Source organism: Dinoponera quadriceps, unplaced genomic scaffold, assembly GCF_001313825.1.
Source record: "Dinoponera quadriceps isolate SergipeBrazil2010 unplaced genomic scaffold, ASM131382v1 scaffold1308, whole genome shotgun sequence".
Classification (NCBI taxonomy): domain Eukaryota; kingdom Metazoa; phylum Arthropoda; class Insecta; order Hymenoptera; family Formicidae; genus Dinoponera; species Dinoponera quadriceps.
The window spans coordinates 2005054-2022285 of NW_014555613.1; the positions used below are offsets into that span (position 1 = coordinate 2005054).

At 43.9% G+C, this 17232-nt stretch overlaps 1 protein-coding gene across 2 annotated transcripts in view; it reads left to right on the top strand.

Moving 5' to 3' along the window:
- The window catches only part of LOC106744849 (tensin-1-like), a 56127-nt gene that overhangs the window by 20872 nt on the left and 18023 nt on the right, over nucleotides 1-17232 (top strand). Inside the window, exon 3 of one of the 2 annotated variants that reach the window (XM_014619944.1) lies at nucleotides 8517-8663. In XM_014619944.1, coding sequence (XP_014475430.1) covers nucleotides 8526-8663 — 138 coding nt within the window. In that variant the 5' untranslated portion in view covers nucleotides 8517-8525. Of the gene's footprint in view, nucleotides 1-8516; nucleotides 8664-14143; nucleotides 14214-17232 lie in introns of those variants that run through there. The other variant, XM_014619945.1, reaches the window with a different exon arrangement.

A 17232-nucleotide genomic window follows, 5' to 3' on the forward strand; every position in this document is an offset into this window, starting at 1 on the left:
CCGCACTTGCCGCTGAACTACTCGGACTCCGCGTTACTGACGTATCTCGCTTTCCTATTTAAGGCATTGCTATCGCGACGTGAAATCCGTATTTCGCTATTGAATCGGTACCTCGCCGGTCTCCAGTACTGACCGAATGTACCACGATTCCTACGTGGGATATTGATGAAGCGTATACGAGTGCACAGACGAGAAATTCGGTGGCTCGATTGGGCAAACGGCGAACGGCGGACGACGAACTCCGCATGCGACAGCGAGTCCTCGCGAAACGCGAAAGAGGAAGCGGGTGCGTATGACGCGTGACGCGCCAACGGTGAAACCCGTGCGCGCGCGCGATCGCGAGGGGGTGTGTATTTACTCTCCATCTGCGGATTTACTCGTGCATACATGGAACAGCACTCCGCGATGATACGCATCTCCCGCATTCTCCCGTACCTACCCACCAGTCGAACAGTGTCCATTCCGGCGAGACCGAGAACTTCCTCCCGGCTGCTTCTAACGATCCTCCATTCCTTTAGCCCCATTAAGCCCTTTGCCTCGCGAAGCGTTAAAAAATTTCTATGATCCTCCCGGAGCGTGCAGGAGCGCGCGCGCATTCCCAAAGCGTACGCTCCCGTGATTCCGCGACGTTCGGGAGAGCTTTACGAACGCTCGAAACGCGCTTTGTAGATTAAGCGGGCTAATTATTCCGCTCTGACCTGACGTCGTCCCATTTCGCTTAGATTATATCGAGCGGAGATTTTTCCTTCGTATTCAGCCGTTCGACTCCGCTCACCTCGATATCAGGTGTTTCCGATTTACGATTTCGACGCGCGGATTGTCAAAACGATTCGCCAAATTCACGCACGCACCGCACGCGGCATTTATTTTCTCAGCGCACAGCTCGGACTGTTACCGTGGCTGAATAAGCGAGCGCGCGTTCGCCGCGGGTAAAGTAAACCGGGGAATAAATCGAATCGGCTGCGGAAACGCGAGCGCGCGTATGGCTATGGAAGATCAACGACGAGCGGCGCGTGTAATTTTTGAACTCGTACATTTGCCGCGATCACAGGATATGTTTATCCTTTACCCGCGCGGATTTACTCGCGCGCATACACGAAACAGCACTCACGCTACAGCGCGTATCTCTTTTGCATGCTCCCCCCCCCTCCCCCTCTACCGCCCGTCCTCACCTCCTCGGTGCTACCTGATATTACACCATACGGGTATCCTCCTGCGATATTCGTCATAACATATATACCGATAACACATCGATCACCGCCACCCGGGTATGAACGAATTGTCCGTCGTCGCTCGAACCTAGAGTCGAGGCTGAATAATGAGAAACGCGCGATTCCGCGATTTTCTCGAATAAAATCTCGAATGCCGGGGGAGGGGGGGGGTTTCACCCAATTGTGGATGATAATTTTTTATAATCCACAATCTCGCAAACACGTACGCGACTAGGAGCATCGGCTCATCCATCTTTGATAGCAATTACACGGCTCACGTGCTATCCTATCTGGGTCCTATCTGGGAAAGAGGGTCCGAAACGGACTCCTGCTGGAGCTGTGGCTCGTAAAAATCTTTTTACCGCGGCCGAATGCTTAAGCCAACCGAGCCTTAAAATTTTCACCGCAACCGAACGCAAAATCGAACTCCTCAAACATTTAGGGGTTTCCCATCTGCGCTAGAGAGACGGCTGAAAAATGTATCTCGCTGGACTTGCCGAAAGCACTGTCACTATTTATAAGCTCGGGAGTATTGTTGCGAACTTCCGCAGTTTGACGCGTATTTACCCCCCGTAAAATTGCGTCCCGTGGTGAAATATTAAAGCAAGAAGCACCGATGAAATTTTGCTTAGTTAAGTAACCGAGGAAACGATCTTTTCTTTATATCTGTATCAACGATAGTTTCTAAAAATGTTCAAGACAGTTTTTCGTATCAGAAATCTCGTACACAGGAAAAAATAGTATTAAATCAATGGTAGATATTCTCATATATAAATAAGAATATTATTATAATATTCTGAGAAGACTTGTAATTTCGAATTGAATTGAATTGAGTGCAAATAATACTTGCATCAAATTCAATCAAATCAAGACTAAAAATTTTCTAAGAAGATCATAATATTCTTGCTTATATATGTGAATATCTATTCTTAATTTAAGACCTATTTCTTCTGTGTAGCTCTTAGATATTATATCTGCAACATTTAATGCAAAGAAAACCCGAAATAGAATAAGAATAGCGAATTATATAGCTACGTCGCTTATAATATTTTTTAAATAATACGTTGATCACTGATTGCTTTTTATCTGACTTTTTTAGGTGAATTAGAGAAAGAAAAATAATGGAGATAGAGTCTATCCAAACGTTCCCACTGACCTCCATATCTAACCGTTTCTCCAATAACCTTGTCGAAAAAGAAGCATGTGGAGATATAACTTAACTGGTTCTAAATAAATCTTAGCTCAATGCCGATAGTTTCTCTTTCGGCGCGCAATAATATATTTTTACGTTCGCGACCGGATTTCGCGATTCGTTGTAAATCTTTTATTCTCAGTATCCGAAGACGATAGATCGCATATTATAGGTTCGCAGAACTCGTAGCGAGTGCTATGTATTCCGTCATGAGGACACGAAGACGAGCGAAAGCAAGCGATAGTACGAGACGAGAATAACAACGTTTATCAGCGTCCTTCCAATACGACAAACTCGACCAGATTCTCCTTGTCGTTTGTCGCGTCGAAAACGATTGGTATCGCGCATAGTTGCTCCGGAATAGTTGGTCCACTTCCGACGTTACGACGCTCGACCCTCCTGGTCGTAACAACTTCGTCCGCATGACTATAGAGTGTTTTGAATGGTAACTCCGTAGAATGCACTTTAAACGAATTTTCAACGAATTGAATTTTCACTTTCGAACGGAATCGACGACTAAATGTCTTTGTTGTGGCACACATCAACGAAGTCACCAATACGGAAAAAAAGAATTAGCTACCACAGATTAATTAGCTGTCCATATAATAACTGAAACTTGGTTAATTTAGCTAATTTTTTTTATCTCTGTACCTAATTTTTATCTCTCACAGCTGAAAACTAGGTCTGGTAACTAAATTTCAGTTGTATTATATAGACAGCTAATTCTCTTTTCTCTTTTCCGTGAACAACCGTCGAAATTTTCTATTATTTCTACTTTAACCCTGCAACTTCTGTCAATTGAAAGACACAGACTTTCGTTGGCATCGTAATTAACATGTGTTTCTTTCGGTCGGACTGCATCTACAATAGTGTCAATGCCACGAACTAATATTCAGAATACCCCAACGATACCTAGGAGCAGGATGCTCAATCGGCAAGTCAGTATAGAGGACGCGGACCGCGAAACAACATACATTAAAAAAAAACTACAAATCCATATTTAATATACATTTCCGGAGTCAATAAAATAAATAAATAATAAAGAGACTATGATGTAGCAAAATCTGTTGATTTAATTATTCATTAATATCACTTTAATAATTATATTAATAATTATATTCGCCTATTCATTTTTATTAGATTGTATAATATATACTTATCATGCACATATTTTATCTGCAGTTAAATAAGTCACAAAATTAACACATTACTTACTAAAATGAAGAATAAAGATTAAATGTAAACAGAGAATGTCGAAATAATTGAATATTAAATAATTCTGGAGCAAGTCCTTTTTTAAGGACAATTGAACATGGAGAATACGGCATGAGATAACCATTTGTAGCATCGAGCTAGCACAATAGCCTGTATAGTGTCCTCCAAGTTTGTAAAGCTCATGTAACGTTACATTCTCTTATTGTCTTCCGCCGTGTATCCGGATAAAACGACGATTCATCCTGGTATTACCAATTTGTTTATTGCTATCTAAAGTGAATGTCATTAGCACGAGTCACACGATCGAAATAAGCTGAAGGATTCACCTGCATTTTGATTATGTAATTTAATAATGGCAGCGAAAGACCCGAGTCCGAATCGATGTCCACTCAAGAGGTGTAAGTAAAAGCGGCCTCTCACCGGGCGCAGTCATTTATATCTTTCTCACGTAGAAGTTTGCTACTTCGAGTAAATGCAGACATCATGAAAAATTCAGCGTGAGGCCTGATAGAATCGCGGGATATCCCTTGCCGGAAAATTCGCTCCTACGGTACGATCATCTTTTCAATCACCATTCTACTCGCTCGCACTCCGCCATGCTCACTTCCGCGAAAGACGAATTTAGGAAAGTATATCACGTTGGTGGCTCGAAGATGAAATCGTTCTGCTCCTTGAGATTGAGAAATCGAGCGCGATAACGGCGTAAAAGAAAAATATACTCGAGGAAATTTGAGGGGCTCCAAATTTTTAAGGCAAATAATTTTAACGAGAGCGTCAGCCTAGAAAAAAAATGTAACGTTTTAAACAGAATGAAGAATCCGGGTCGAAAGATTTCAACGACTCAAAGTACTTTTATTGTGTCTAAAAAAGTTTTAAACGTAACTACTCGCGCAGTTTGTTACCTGCGCGTATTGAGAAAAAGAAATAAATCATCAAAATTTTGCTTTGACGGATAAAATTTTTTCAAACACAGCGTTTAATCCATTGAATAAATTATATAATTATTATAATGAATTATCAGTTGATTTAACGATTGCGATTTGTTCTACAACTATATCGACGCAACATATTGTTGCGCAACTTTGTTATCTGATTTCTTATTACCTTATAATTTTTGTCATTTGTTAGATTTGTTATATTTATTTATTATATTGCAATTTGTTCATTGGACACATTATTTTTTTGAGTCAGAGTGACTGCCTATTTTCGATTCAACCACTTCTTTTTCTCCATTCATTGAGAAAAAAAGTACTTAAAGAGTACTTAAGTACTTAAAATTTATTTGTAAGATATAAAGTTTATTTCACAGAGAAAAATAAGATTTATTTCACAGAAACAAGGTTTATTTATATGAAATAAACGTTATATTCCACAAATAGATTTTTAAGTACTTTTCCTCAATGTAGAGTGAGAAAAAAAATACTTAATTTACTTGTAGGATATAAGATTTATTTCTGTAAAATAAACCTTAACTCTTTATGAAATAAACCTTATATCTCACTAATAAATATTTTTATTTTATTTTCACTCATCATTTATTTACGACCGCAACGTTAGGACCTAAATGTGTTGAAATATCTTAATACTGACATAATGTAGCGTGTTTACCAATATATAATTTATTTGTGACTACAACAACGTCAAAATATCGAAATACGTTGAAGTAGACCGATATCAACTGCGAGAACATGGAGATGTGCAATTTCTTTTACAGGACAGAAAAGCTTTTCTACGTACCAAAGAAATTCCGCTGTCTGTATAGCATCTATAGTATGCGCAAGTGCATAGCGTCGCGACACAATGGGCAGATAAATATTAATAGAACGCGCGCGCGAGAGCGAGATTGTAAACACGCTCGATGTAATTCCGCGAGACTGTGTAATAAAATAGCGAGGGAGAACACAAAATGTCCGTCGCGAAGATATAAAACTTCTGGCCGAGATATCGGTGAAATCTCGGCCCGGAAACCGACGAGGAAACGAAAATGTCGCTCGCCGCACGCATTGACGAATTTTATCCTCACCGGCTATCAAATTTATAGGTGGCTTTAAAAATTTACGTTCCGTAATGAAAAGCGCGTTTAAAAGTGCCGTCCTTCTGTGTGTGTGTGTGTGTGTGTGTATCGAGTGTAATTGCAACGACAATGTACACTATTTTATAGGAACTCTTACTTTAGCATGATGATAGTAGCGGGAGCAAGATCTATTTGGTTGATGCAAAAGTTCATTTCGTTTTTTAATCAAATTGTACATATAATATTTATTTATTTTTCAATATAATGAATCAATTAAGTATACGGTATTTGTTCAAAGACCTGCCTATCTCTCCGATAATTGTATGATTCTACGGTCATAGAAATTCTGGGATTTCTAAGCAAAGGACTGAAGAATAATTGAACGAATTTTTGCATTAATGCAATACATACACACGCAGAGAATTGTTCTCAAAGATATAAACGTTTATAAAGTGAAAAAGTACCACATAGCAATTTCATCCGGCTAGGATATACATATAATGTGAAAGAAATTTCAAGGAAGTACATGGACAATTGAGAGAGAGCAAAGAATAAAACTGTACGCAGAAGTGATTTTCCCCAAGAAATACGTAACTTTTTCAATAACGCTTTGAAACGCGCGCGAAAAAGAAAATCCCTATGCTGAATAGATCTTTGCTATGCATAGCATCGTTTTAACGCTAATAAAAGTTTGAAAAGTTAATTTAATTATACATAAATATTAACGTCTCAGTAATAAACAATAATTTTAGTTAAGATTATAAAGTCACATGAATTATTATAATTTGCAATTGAATTGCATAGGTTTATTTATTATCGCATAAATTTATCGGTACGTAAAAAGTTCCTTTGCAAACAATGGGGCAAGCAATGCAACGCAATCGACACGATTACGGCTGCTCATTACTACCCAGAAACACAATGAATATCTTTCTGCTGTTGTCATAGACATGCATACACAGTGAAATTATATGTTACGCAATAGTTACTACACGAGATAAAATTTTTTCTCATACTGGCATTAAAAATAACGAACAATCCAAATTGCTACGGCGATAATATATATGTCGGTGTGGGACATTTTTTATTTTCCCGATATATTTTTGTACGTATAGTAAATTTGTATACCTTCGGGTTAAAAAATATATTTTATCAATTTATTCGTTTATTTTTTTCACCGTAATACATATATTTTAGCTTTAGTATGAACACGTCCCAGTCGCGCAATGCAGGCTAGTAAATATTACTGGCACTGTATGTTATCGAAAAAAATTGTCTGCGTATGTGCGTTGTAGCAATATGCTGAAACGATTAGCGTGAATTTTTCAAGATCTCCGCGTCGACGAAACGACCTTCGGTATAGCATTCCGAAGCGCTGAAAAGATTGAATTTGTTTGAATTTCCACGGGAAATATCAATGCGAGCTTCTTATGATAGGCTGCGATTGAAGTCTGTCTAGAACTACGATCGAAGCCTTTCGAGAGGAAGACGAACAATCGAATGTCCGGCCGAAAGCTCATACGCATCACAAGTTAGTGGCCGTCGTATTCTTACGCGAGTGGAACTCGTTGCGTCGGCGAGTCATTAAAAGTTTCAGAACGAAACTCTGGCCGAAGACGTCACAAGTTTTTCGAGTGGCCAATAATTAGGAACTGTCCGTTTTCTCCGCTTCCTGACACGTCGAGCCATCATTGAGATATAATGATACGCCGCGAGATAATCGAAGTGATTGTTTTATTATCGGCGCTACTTGTTAATATGTTTCCAGTTTCTGAATAAATATCAAGTAACGCTAATTATGTTGGTTTCAGGGGAAACATGTCCGAAGTTCTGGTATCGTATATCTGCTCGCTGACGAAGCGTTGAATTAAAACTCAATTAAAGCAAAACCTACACTCGGCGCAAATTAAAATACATAATTTTGCGAACTGTTTTCTCTCCGAAAACTTTGCTCGCCAGACAGTTCCTATTTCACTGACTAAATAATCTCAAAAACTTTGAATACCTTGACACGTTCGTTAAGAAAAAATCGAAGCTGAATTTGTCACGGTTGGCAGATAATACGACAAAACAAGATAGCCAGTGTATCGCAGGTTCAACCTGTCAAATAATTTTTCCACCGATGTCACGACTTCGTATTTTGTACAGTTTAATTATCTCATTCTGCACATCTCGCTCGAACTCATGCGAGATTTGCTACGGTTGCTAACGAGCTGTGATGTACATAAGTGATATTTATGGTGATATCTCTCACCTAATGAGGATGTTAGTTTCTTGCACAGGTCTTAACACAATACACGCGCAGCGTCCATGTTTCACGGGCGGGATTTACCGTTCAGACGATTAAATCATTCAACAGGATGCGAGCAATAATAAAACACTCGTAAATCATTTTTGTTTGCGCTCAACATGACGTTCGCTCTCAAAAATGCTTCGGAAGCCGTCAGTCAGGGACACATTGAAACGAATTATTTTTTTATTCCTGCCCGCCGCGTGCGCAATCCAAACGTGCGTACTATCGAGTCATCGAATATCGCGATACAACAGTATGGTCAATATTGAAGCATTATTCGAGTGTATTTCTTAAAAGAACGTGAAAATAATGAGAGTTTTTAATACACACGAATGGACATCAAAATCGTTCGATACTTACAGAACGAAATAGACTTGTAAATAAATATTATCTAAAAATATTTATTATTACCTTAAAATATATTTAAATAATTGTAATTTCTTTCATTTAGATAGTTATATATATATGTATATATATAGTTGCAATGTTGTGGTCAAGTTAAATTTTCACGGATTCTTTTTTTCCTCTACCTGTACATCCTTCCGAAACGTTCTTACGTAATGTTGAAAATTCTATTCATTTTTGTTGCAGTGCGTGCAAATGGCGCACGCGTTAAGACGCATCTCTTACGCGACTTGTGAGCCGCAGCATGCCCAGTTCAGCTTTCTAGCGCGGGAACCCAGGGCCCACTTTAGCCTACAGTACTGTCATTCCTTCATCACCGAGTCTGCAGAACAGGTCAGTGACTTTCTCTTTGATATTTTGTTTCTTTACCGACATGATTCGAGAGAAGATATTTAAAGGACATGTGTAGCAGGGGATTGCGTAATAATACAATTTCTACAAGTACATATGTAAAACCAAGTACTATAAATTGATAAATTGAACTTTATCGAGTCAACCTGTCGAAACTATAAACTCAACCATTAAAGAAACACGTTAGTCGTAAACATTTGCAGTTCTTTCTAATCAAATATACCGCACCAAGTTTGAGCCGTGTGTATTATTTAATTAGATTCTCGAAAATACCATCGTTGCTTTTTCGACCGAGTCCGTCAGCTCAATTTTGCATCGCACATAGTAACAAATTTTGTGTTGAATTTAATACATTTCACGTGTCCCCAAACGGTCCACACACATTTTTAGGTTAATTTAACACAAGGTGAATATATTAAAAAGTAACACAAATACTATCTAAAAAATTAACACCAAATTAATATCCATAATATGTTAATTGACACAGAAGTATAAAATATGTTATTTTAACATTTATGTGGACTGTCGACTCAACACAAAATATTGAGATAATATAAACACAATATGTTAAATTAACGCACGGGTATATTAAAAGTTTAATACAAAAATATTAACAAGGATTTTAACACAAGTACAAAATGTTTTTTATTGTGAAGTTGCAACTGCAGTTTTACGAAGAAATTAGTACATTATAGTCATTTAGAGTACAGTCACTGCTTTTATATCAAAACCGATATCTGTGTGAATAAACAAATCGTCGTTGCGATGTCGAATGTAAGATATCGATATATAGTTTTTAAAAACTGCTTTATTTTCATTTCTCGGCGGAAAAACTACAGAAAAATAAAAAAAAAATAGAAAAAAAAGTTTCCTTCGCGTTTCTTGCGAGAAGAAACCGAAAAGAACCGCGGGAAAATTGAAAAGAATCGGATTTTTCTGGAACCTTTGAAACTGTACATTGATATGATCGCAGTCGATGTAACAATGGAGAGTAGGCAATTTCACATGTGCAAGTGAAAAGAGACACGAAAGTGTACGTTGAAAAGTGGGATATGTAATGGAATCTACTTTAGTTCTTACTCGCGTATTCAAGGTATTTCGAGTAAATCGGGCTAATATAAATCGCCTACAGTAGCCCGGGATTTGGTTCAAAATACTGTACGTGACAGGTCGCCCCTTACCAGTGGACAACCGCATGCGTCTCAAGTGGAAACTGGAAACTGTCTCGGCGTTTAAAGCCGATGGATCGCTTCCCATGCTGGGCGACTCTTTCAGTGTTTAGGATGAAACCGTGTTACCAAGGAAACATTTGGTTTCCCTCATACTACCGACGACTTCTCCTCTTACCATTGTTCACTTCGCATCCCCGCCGAATTCAATACTCGGTGGTGTTTTACAGCTTTCTGGTGGCAATAATGTCATGAGAGATTTCGTTAAAACGACTGAACACATACCGCAAAGAATGTGGGGGACAATAGAACATTCGTCTTTGACGATTTGTTTTCGGTCCTTGCGGTTACGTCCTGTCCGTAAGAAGTTAGGAATTTTGACCTGCACGGGAACTTTGAAGTTATTTCGGCAACATTTCGAGACTTTCGCGGCGAAACCACAATAATACAGTCAAGAAAAAAAAAACGAAACTCTCTTTCTAATACAATGAATTCATTTTTATGTTTAATTCATTTTCTAAATTCACTTTAATTCAGTAACGTGGTCTCAAAGCACCACATTAATCTCCCTCGTCGAAAATCGCAATAATCGGGAGCGAAATGTCAGAGGAATGAACGTGTCTCCATGTTCGAACAGTGAATACACGGCGAATATTGTCGGACGTCGATACACCGACGAGTCGCAGGACCTAAAAGCCTCTTCCTGTTGTCTGGAAAATAGCATCGCTCGAGGCCGCCGAGGTCCGTCGGCGATATCAGAAAGGATAGAGCTGTAAGTTGGCAAGCATAGTGGGTTGAGCATAGTAGACTTTGCACTTGGAACTTTGCACTTCGCTATTGGCTTGGCATTTAGTCAACCCTAATGGCGCACTCTTCGGATTAAACTTTAAATACCTTTCGCTGAATTAAGAATGTCATCGCACTTGAAGATCGGGGAAGTCCTGTAGCGTGGAACCCTACGGCATAGGAAACTGAGAGAATAGAAACGGAAAATGAAACGTCTTAGCGAACGACCGGATATTCGGACGTTTCCATGCTCGTCGACGCGGCTGACATCTGCGCGCATTTCAGTTCTCCGCGCAATTTCCACAGTCCGCGTCGAGCGATTCGCGAATGCAAATTGGGGAAATACGAGAGATTAAAAATGATCTTCTGAAATAAAAGTAGAAAGACGGATTACCGTGCGACCGTTTTTTCTCGTTTTACTTCGTTCGAGGAAAATGCTGGATTGTATATTCAATAATTGATTTCCGGCTGAATATACAGTTATGATGTGTGTTCCGTGGGGCTCCACGAAAATTCCTGCTTTTCCAATTTCCCCCTCAGGAGGTGGAATTAAATCTGATAGAAGGGAACGTTAACCCGTTGAAACGTTAAGCCGTCAGCGTAAATGGAAATAATTTATGCCTTTGAATAATACGCGTTCTACACGATGGTTTCCTCTACTACTCTACTCCCACCGCCTTGGAATTACAATCGAGAAGAAACCGTAATTGATTTGTGAATAACCCAGTTATAAAGAGAGCCGTTCTTTACGAACTTAACATAGTCGTTTTCCACTTTCTTTCTAAAGCCCGAACGATGCAGCGCAGATACGGTGTAGTGCACACAACTGTCGGCTTCTATTTTATGTAAATTTCCGAACTTTAACGGAGTTGTCCCAACACCGCGTTCCTCCCGATCGTTCACGGAGATCGAGGGAAAATCTCAAAGCTCAAAGAAGATTACGAGAAGAGAGTGTGCGTGTGCACATATTCGGGGAGAATGTTTAAAACGCTTCATCCCTCCAAGTTCACCGCACGAGAAGCCCCGACATTAATAAATCCGTACTTCGGAAACATTCCGAGAAAGGCTGCGGTACACCGACGACCCAGGTCATACTGGCTTAAAAGAATGCACCTCGAAATGCTTCTTGAGAAAGGGTACAGGTGCCCCCAAGGAAATACCCACTGCTGGTACACACCTTAGAGCGCAAGAGAGTACCCGGAGTGGATACCTGCGGTGCGCTCGAGAAGGTAGCCAGCCAAGTATTCCGAAACACAGGTAGGTACGAAGGGAGGTACTTGCACCTAGGTACTTCGCCATCAGCGGACATGATGCGAGTCCGAAGTCCACGATCGAGCGGTGCATCGCGCCACGCTGATGGCAGGTCAAAGAACGCGAATCGCAAACTCATGCGCTTCGTGCAGCGCTGGCTCTTTCTCTCTCCCTGTTCCCTTGTCTCTCTCTCTCTCTGTCTTTCAAGTGGCGTTCTCGGCTGAGGTAGGGCAAAAAGAGTAAGAAGCCGTGGAAAAGACCATGAGAGAGACCGAGAAGGAGAGAGGCAGAAAGGGACGGATAGACAGCCGGCCAGACGGATGGAGAAGGAGAGAGAGTGAGAGGGAGGGAGAGGGAAGAGAGAGAGAGAGAGAGAAAGAGAGAACGAGGGACAACGAGGGTGAGAGGAAGAACGGGGACACGTGGTATTCAACAGCTGCCGTTGAACGTGTTCAATGCCGCGGTTGAAGCAAGAAAGCGGTCGGTCGGTCGGTCGCACCGCTCAGCTTCCAGCCGCGGTGGGGATGGAGCCGTGTGGGTCGGCAGAGTGGCGCGGTGCTCTCGCTTCGTGTTCCTCATGGTCTCTTCAGTCTCTCTCTATACGTACCGGGAGGTATTGCCATCGTCGTGCCGGTTAGCACGTTACACAGGTAGGCGGCTTTATCGCGTTCCGACCGCCCGAGAGCGGCACCTGGACGGGCGACGCGCGCTGCAGTGTGATAGAAGGAGCGTGGAATGGACAGGAACGGTGGCGGAGGACAGAGGAGGATCCACCGCCGGTGTTCGGCCGGTCTCGGGGCAGCATCTCCGGCGTTGACAGCAGAAAGGATACGCGTGGGGACTCTCTTTAAACCGCCCGACTTAAGGAACGACTCGCCTCCCGCGTGAATTCCCGCTTCGCCGCGCGCTGGTGTACACCAGGCTCTCGCGGCATGCCCGACCGGGGAGAGAGAGAGAGAGAGAGCGACGCTGAAAGGAGCTCTGACGTTGGAATTTGCCACGTGAAATAGCGCGAAACAGCGCGAGACAGAACAGACTGAGGCGAGCAAGAGAGAGGACGTATCTGGTATCGTCGGAAGGTATCACCGAATTCACTCGAGTCGAGCGACCCGCGACCTTCCCCCTCCCCCCTTCTCCCTCGTAACCGCCGGTCCCCTGGAGTACAGGCGAGAGGGAGTCGCGGCTCGGCGGGCACGTACGGCCCCAACATGGTGTCGGCGACGGTCGTCGTCCCGGATCCATCGGGGAACGCGGCGTAGAAGAATACAGCGCGACTACGTGTGTAGTTGACAGTCGACGAGTAAGAAGCGGCTCGGGACTCGTTAACCGGTTTCCGCGGCTCGGCATGCAGAACGACACGCGCGCGCGCGCGAGAGGGACTACGCCATCCGAGTGGAAGCCGCGGTCCTCCTGCGTGCGTGTGCCGTCCACGTAGGCCCGGTAGGACCGGTCCCGCGGATCCATGACATCGCGGTCGTCACCTGCTGACAATATCGATCGCGTCGCGAGAGGAAACGGCTTCCGGCCGAACGGGATGGACGTTACGTCGGCTTCCGTCGCGACCGGGACCGACGTTTCCAATCGCGATAGTCGCGCGACCAAGAGCGACCGAGTAGGTAGGCGCGCGCTCGTCCCGGAGATGTAGAGTACACGGCTTCGTGATTTCTTCAGAGGCGCCCCGAGGCCCGTTACAGGCGCCGTCGCATCGTCGCAGGGGGAACGTGCATCTCCTCCGCGGAGAAAGGCGGTTTCGGTAACAGTAAATACTTTAGCGTGCCGATACATCGGTACCGGCGGTGGTTCATGCATTAGAAAGTGCGCGCCCGGCTACCCCGGTGCGGTCCGTGGACGCGTGTGAGCGGAAATGTGTGGAATATTGATGGTGGAAGTGCGAAAGAGCCGCGGGGCGGCATCCCCGGATGTGACAGTAATGCCGAATCGTCGCTCCATTATTAAATAGAAGCCAATCGCACACGCTCCGGTGTTGGCGCGCGCGGGCCGCCCCGGGAGGACACCTCTCCTCCGCCGTTACTCGGCTCGCTTTCTTTCCCCGCGAGTGTAAGGCAGAAGAGAGGACGAGAGCGAGCACAACGGACGCTGTGGCATGAGGAGGTTCGCACGCAGGCGCAATATCACGGCCGCATTCTCCGCGATTATGGGACGCCTTGGTAAAGGCTCGCAGAGCGCAACCAGGCCCATTTTCAGGGTGCATTATCGCAAACTCGTGGACGAGTACTCGCAGCAGGAACAGTTGAAGTTTATGCCCGCGCTACCCGACTACATGTCGTACTGCTGTTGTCGATGCGGTCACACTCAAAAACTCAAAGTAAGTCTCTCGTCGCGCCGGAGCGGCATTAATTAATCTCCCCCCCCCCCTCCTTCCTTATTCCGCTTGCGTCACACGCGCGTAGATGTGTCGTAAATCGTTTGCGAACAATTACGAACCTCCTACAGGCCCGATCGCATCCGGTTGCCAGGTTTACGGTTTCTCGCTGGCTTCGGCAGTTTCGAGCGACGAAAATGAGAAAAAAAAGAGGCGTTTGAATAACAGTTCTCCGGCGTTCCTCGAACGCCGTTATTATTATCTTCCCGATAGGCGGAACGACGATTGGCGCCTCGGAGAGACAGTTTACAGCTCCGAGTGATCCGATATGCATATAATCAAGCGAGCTGAACGTCGCGCAGCGACTTCACCGCTCACCGTATTAACGGATCGCGATTAGGTCGCGGTACCGCAATACGACCCCGGAGACGCGGTGCAGCGGCAATAAAAAGAGGCGAACGGTCCTCTATTGTTTCACCTGCATAGGACGCGATCATTAACAGCCGGCGAGAGCATCGCGAACCGCCGATATTTCTTCGAGCCCGACCAGACGCAAGCGTATCTAATGAATGGAGGATCCTGAATGAACGAATCCCTAAACAAACACGACCTATGATTGCACCCCATTAAAGCTGTCGATAAAAGCGCAAATGTCTCTGCGTGATTACGTTAGAATCGCGAACCTATTCACCAGCCGATCGAGAGAGGCTGCCTTTGTATCCCCGAGTCAGGCGAATCTTCAAACATCTCCATTTGTCCTGGACTTGTAGAAGTCATCGAATTCGTCGGTACAATTCATCCGTCCCTTCAATATTTGCGTGACGTCGGATGAAGGCGGTAAACGTTTGTCAGTCGCATTCCAGGATCTTACTAAAAGAGAACCGTCGCGCCGGTAGATTGCACTAACGCACGCTGAAGCCCTGCGAGGGAAAGAGAGAGAGAGAGGGAGGGAGCGGGAGAGAGAGAGAAAGAGAGAGAGAGAGAGAGAAAGCTCGAGCCCGGTAATACTACGATCGTACCAGAAAGAAAAAGAGCTAACGAGGGAAGGGAGAGTGAAGGGGGATAAGCCGTGGGATCGGACGAACGCATTCCTCGGCTTCATATAGCTGCTTGTAGCGCGAGATGCCTCGCTGCCTCGTTGCCTCCTTACCGATGGAGTGTCTACATGGCATTGATATTTTAGCGACGAGATACGAAGCCGTCATTATCCCGGCTTCGTGCTCGTCTAGTTCGCCGTGAAGACGCGACGGACACGGCAGGTTTCTTCGCACGCGAAAAATCGACACGCGCATGCACAATCCATAAATGCGTTTCAAGAAACGTCAAAGTCGACGACGGATTTTGTGAACGTCGATAACGTAGAAGCGATCCTCAAAATGTTACGTAACACTGACTAACTACTGTTCGCGATTGTTTCAACACGTACAAGTCAATATGTCGAAAAATAATATCACATTACATGTAGTCAATTATATTTCTACTTCTAGTAATTATTTACTAAAGAATAATTGAAACAATCATTTTACTTGGATCAAGCAAATATTCTCTCAGGTTCCATGGGCCTCTAAATTTAATTGAAAAGATACAAAAATGTTCTCTTTGAAATTCTCCTGATTTGGCCCATTGATACACTCGTTACGTACAAGCTGCGAGATTTTTCTATCGGACAAATATTAATGCCGATTGATCGTTAAAGATATCAATTTTCACATTTTTCATCGTTTTCATCACATATCGAGTAATAATCTAATTTATCTTCGCGCGTACTTTTACCGTGTAAAGGCATTTATTATTTTAGTTACGCCAATACGGCGTAAACTTTGCAGAAAGAAGTCAGTATTTTGCCAGGACAAAGAGTTTTCAAGTACGGCATCTCCACAATAATCAAGTATAGCGCGATATGTTAATCACGCAAACGACTTGTACAGCGACTCTGCGGCGCGTACATGCTGCCATGGCGATTAGCTGGCACAGTGCATATCAGCACCTGGCACCTTCTCGCATTGTCACCGGAGCGATACGCACGGGAAAGCTTTGGAAAAGCCTATGACAACTGTGCTCTGTTCGCGTCCCTCTTGACTCCACAATAGGAAACCATAATTCGTATGGACCCGCCGCCTCTGCGCTCGGCGACACAAAGGCCGAAGTCCTTCCATCGGTAGGATTACAAAGCGCCGTTCGAATTTGACCGCGATGTCTGACGAGTTTCCAATGATCTCCCGGGTTGAATTCACTGTTCACGGGGCCCAGGTGAATTCACGCGACACTCGTTCCGGATTCCCGTCTTTAGCGCGGCCGACGCGGCCGAGAAACGAAGACATTTCGAGTGGAGAGGCCGAAAAAAAAAAAGAGAAAGGAAGGAAAAAAGACGAGAGGGGGACCACTGGAGGAGAAGATGAAACGAGCTATCTACCGAGTTGCGCAAACGTTACGGAATTTCTCCCGACATCAATGGGGTATCTCGCACAAAAGGTGGCCCATTACCGCCAAGGCGTTTCGTGGAGGCCTCAAGGTACAATATGAACTCTCGAGTTATATATAGATGGTATGGCATAAGTTATACCTGGTAGCGCCCCAATAATCGCACACCAGGAGGGACTTCGCAATGGCTTCGTCATCGATTTGCCGTACCGCTCAGATCAGCCGGTTTCTTCCGATTTTGTCAGCGTGGTAGCTGGGCGCACGTATTCGTCACCCTCGGTGTTTCCTCAAGAAGATAGATCTCGTTCACTATTGCGGAATAACGATAGTGTTTTTCGTACGATCCGCCGATTCGATGCGACAGCCTGACGCGCGATGACCTTGACGTGCGCGAACATTCGCGAACATTCAACTACCGGCCGCGTGTCATCAGGACCGGCGTCTCCCGTCTCGCGAATGCATGAATCCTGTTACCGCAGAAACGGCGAGCGGTCATGGAAAATCCGTAATGGCGACGGCCGATTTTTCGCAAACGGTCTCACGTTGCTCACCGCAATTTGCAATTTGAGATTTCCACGGTGATTCCCCGTCGCTGGGGGGG